This window comes from Cicer arietinum, chromosome 7, assembly GCF_000331145.2.
Source record: "Cicer arietinum cultivar CDC Frontier isolate Library 1 chromosome 7, Cicar.CDCFrontier_v2.0, whole genome shotgun sequence".
NCBI classification, from domain to species: domain Eukaryota; kingdom Viridiplantae; phylum Streptophyta; class Magnoliopsida; order Fabales; family Fabaceae; genus Cicer; species Cicer arietinum.
The window spans coordinates 13,121,010-13,122,112 of NC_021166.2; the positions used below are offsets into that span (position 1 = coordinate 13,121,010).

The window sequence follows — 1,103 nt, forward strand, 5'->3', positions numbered from 1 at the left end:
GTTCAGCAGCAAACAAAATTGATTTTGAATTAATTATTTTTTGTAAAAAAAAGATCCATTAAAAGTGATTTTTGTAAAAATCACGTGTAGAGAGTCAAAAGCTACACCAAGTTATATCAGGCAAAATCACCATTCCAATTTACATCACACTCAAATATGTCAAAATCAATATTAAGTGTCTAGAATCACTTTTATCTGTACTTATCATGAAACACACACTTGAACATAAAAACTTTAACAACCATCACAATCACAATCACATACCTATCTAGCTTTTGACAAAAATCACAATCACAAAAGTCCAACAAAATTAAGTATAGTAAAAAGAGAAAAGAGTAATTAGTGAATCCAATTACCAATCAAGAGCAGTAATGATAACACCACTCCAAATGGGAAGAATGCCATTACTAAGAATCCTAATAGCAATAGCACTACCAATAACCTCTTGTATATCAGAACCAATAAGAGCTAATTCAGCCATAACCCAAAGCACCATCCTAGCCCACTTAGGGTACTCCTCCCTACAAAGCTCAGCCAAATGCTTCCCAGTAGCAACACCAAGCCTAGCTGACAAAAGCTGAATCAAAAGCCCCATTGCTGTGGCCCACATAAGAAGCCATAGCAATGAATACCCAGCAAATGCACCAGCTTGTAGGTCCCCTTCTAAGTTCCCTGGATCCAAAAAAGCTATGCTCATTAGAAAACCTGGACCTGTGAATAGCCATAGCTTCTTCCATGAAAATGGTGGAACTTCAGTGTCCCAGTTCGTTGATTCGTCGATTCCGACCACTACTATTTTTTCTGAGGAATCGTATGCTGTTTCTTGTGACTTTTCTTGTTGTAATAACAGTGGTTGTTCATGTTCTCGCCGGTTTGGAGACATAATGCGGGTAATTATAGGTTTTCAGTTTACGATATATTTGATTCAAATTTGAAGTGTAGTATTGAATTCAACCAGTCACTGCGACAAATCTTAAGTGTTTTTGTATATTGATTTTTTGTGGGTTATATACATATAAATAAAATATAAAATAATGTGACATGTGTCATGTGTGAGGTGCCACGTGCATCGCTCGTTCTAAAATTCAAGCTTCTCTGTTTAT

The 1,103-nt window shown here is 36.0% G+C and overlaps 1 protein-coding gene across 1 annotated transcript in view; it reads right to left on the reverse strand.

Annotated features, from left to right (window-relative positions):
• LOC101515280 (metal transporter Nramp3.2-like) overlaps positions 1–1,103 on the reverse strand; it is a 3,817-nt gene extending 2,714 nt beyond the window's left edge. The window contains exon 1 of the mRNA XM_004509035.4: positions 357–1,103. Within this exon, the coding sequence (XP_004509092.1) occupies positions 357–883 (527 nt within the window). The 5' untranslated portion in view covers positions 884–1,103. The remainder of the gene's footprint in view (positions 1–356) is intronic.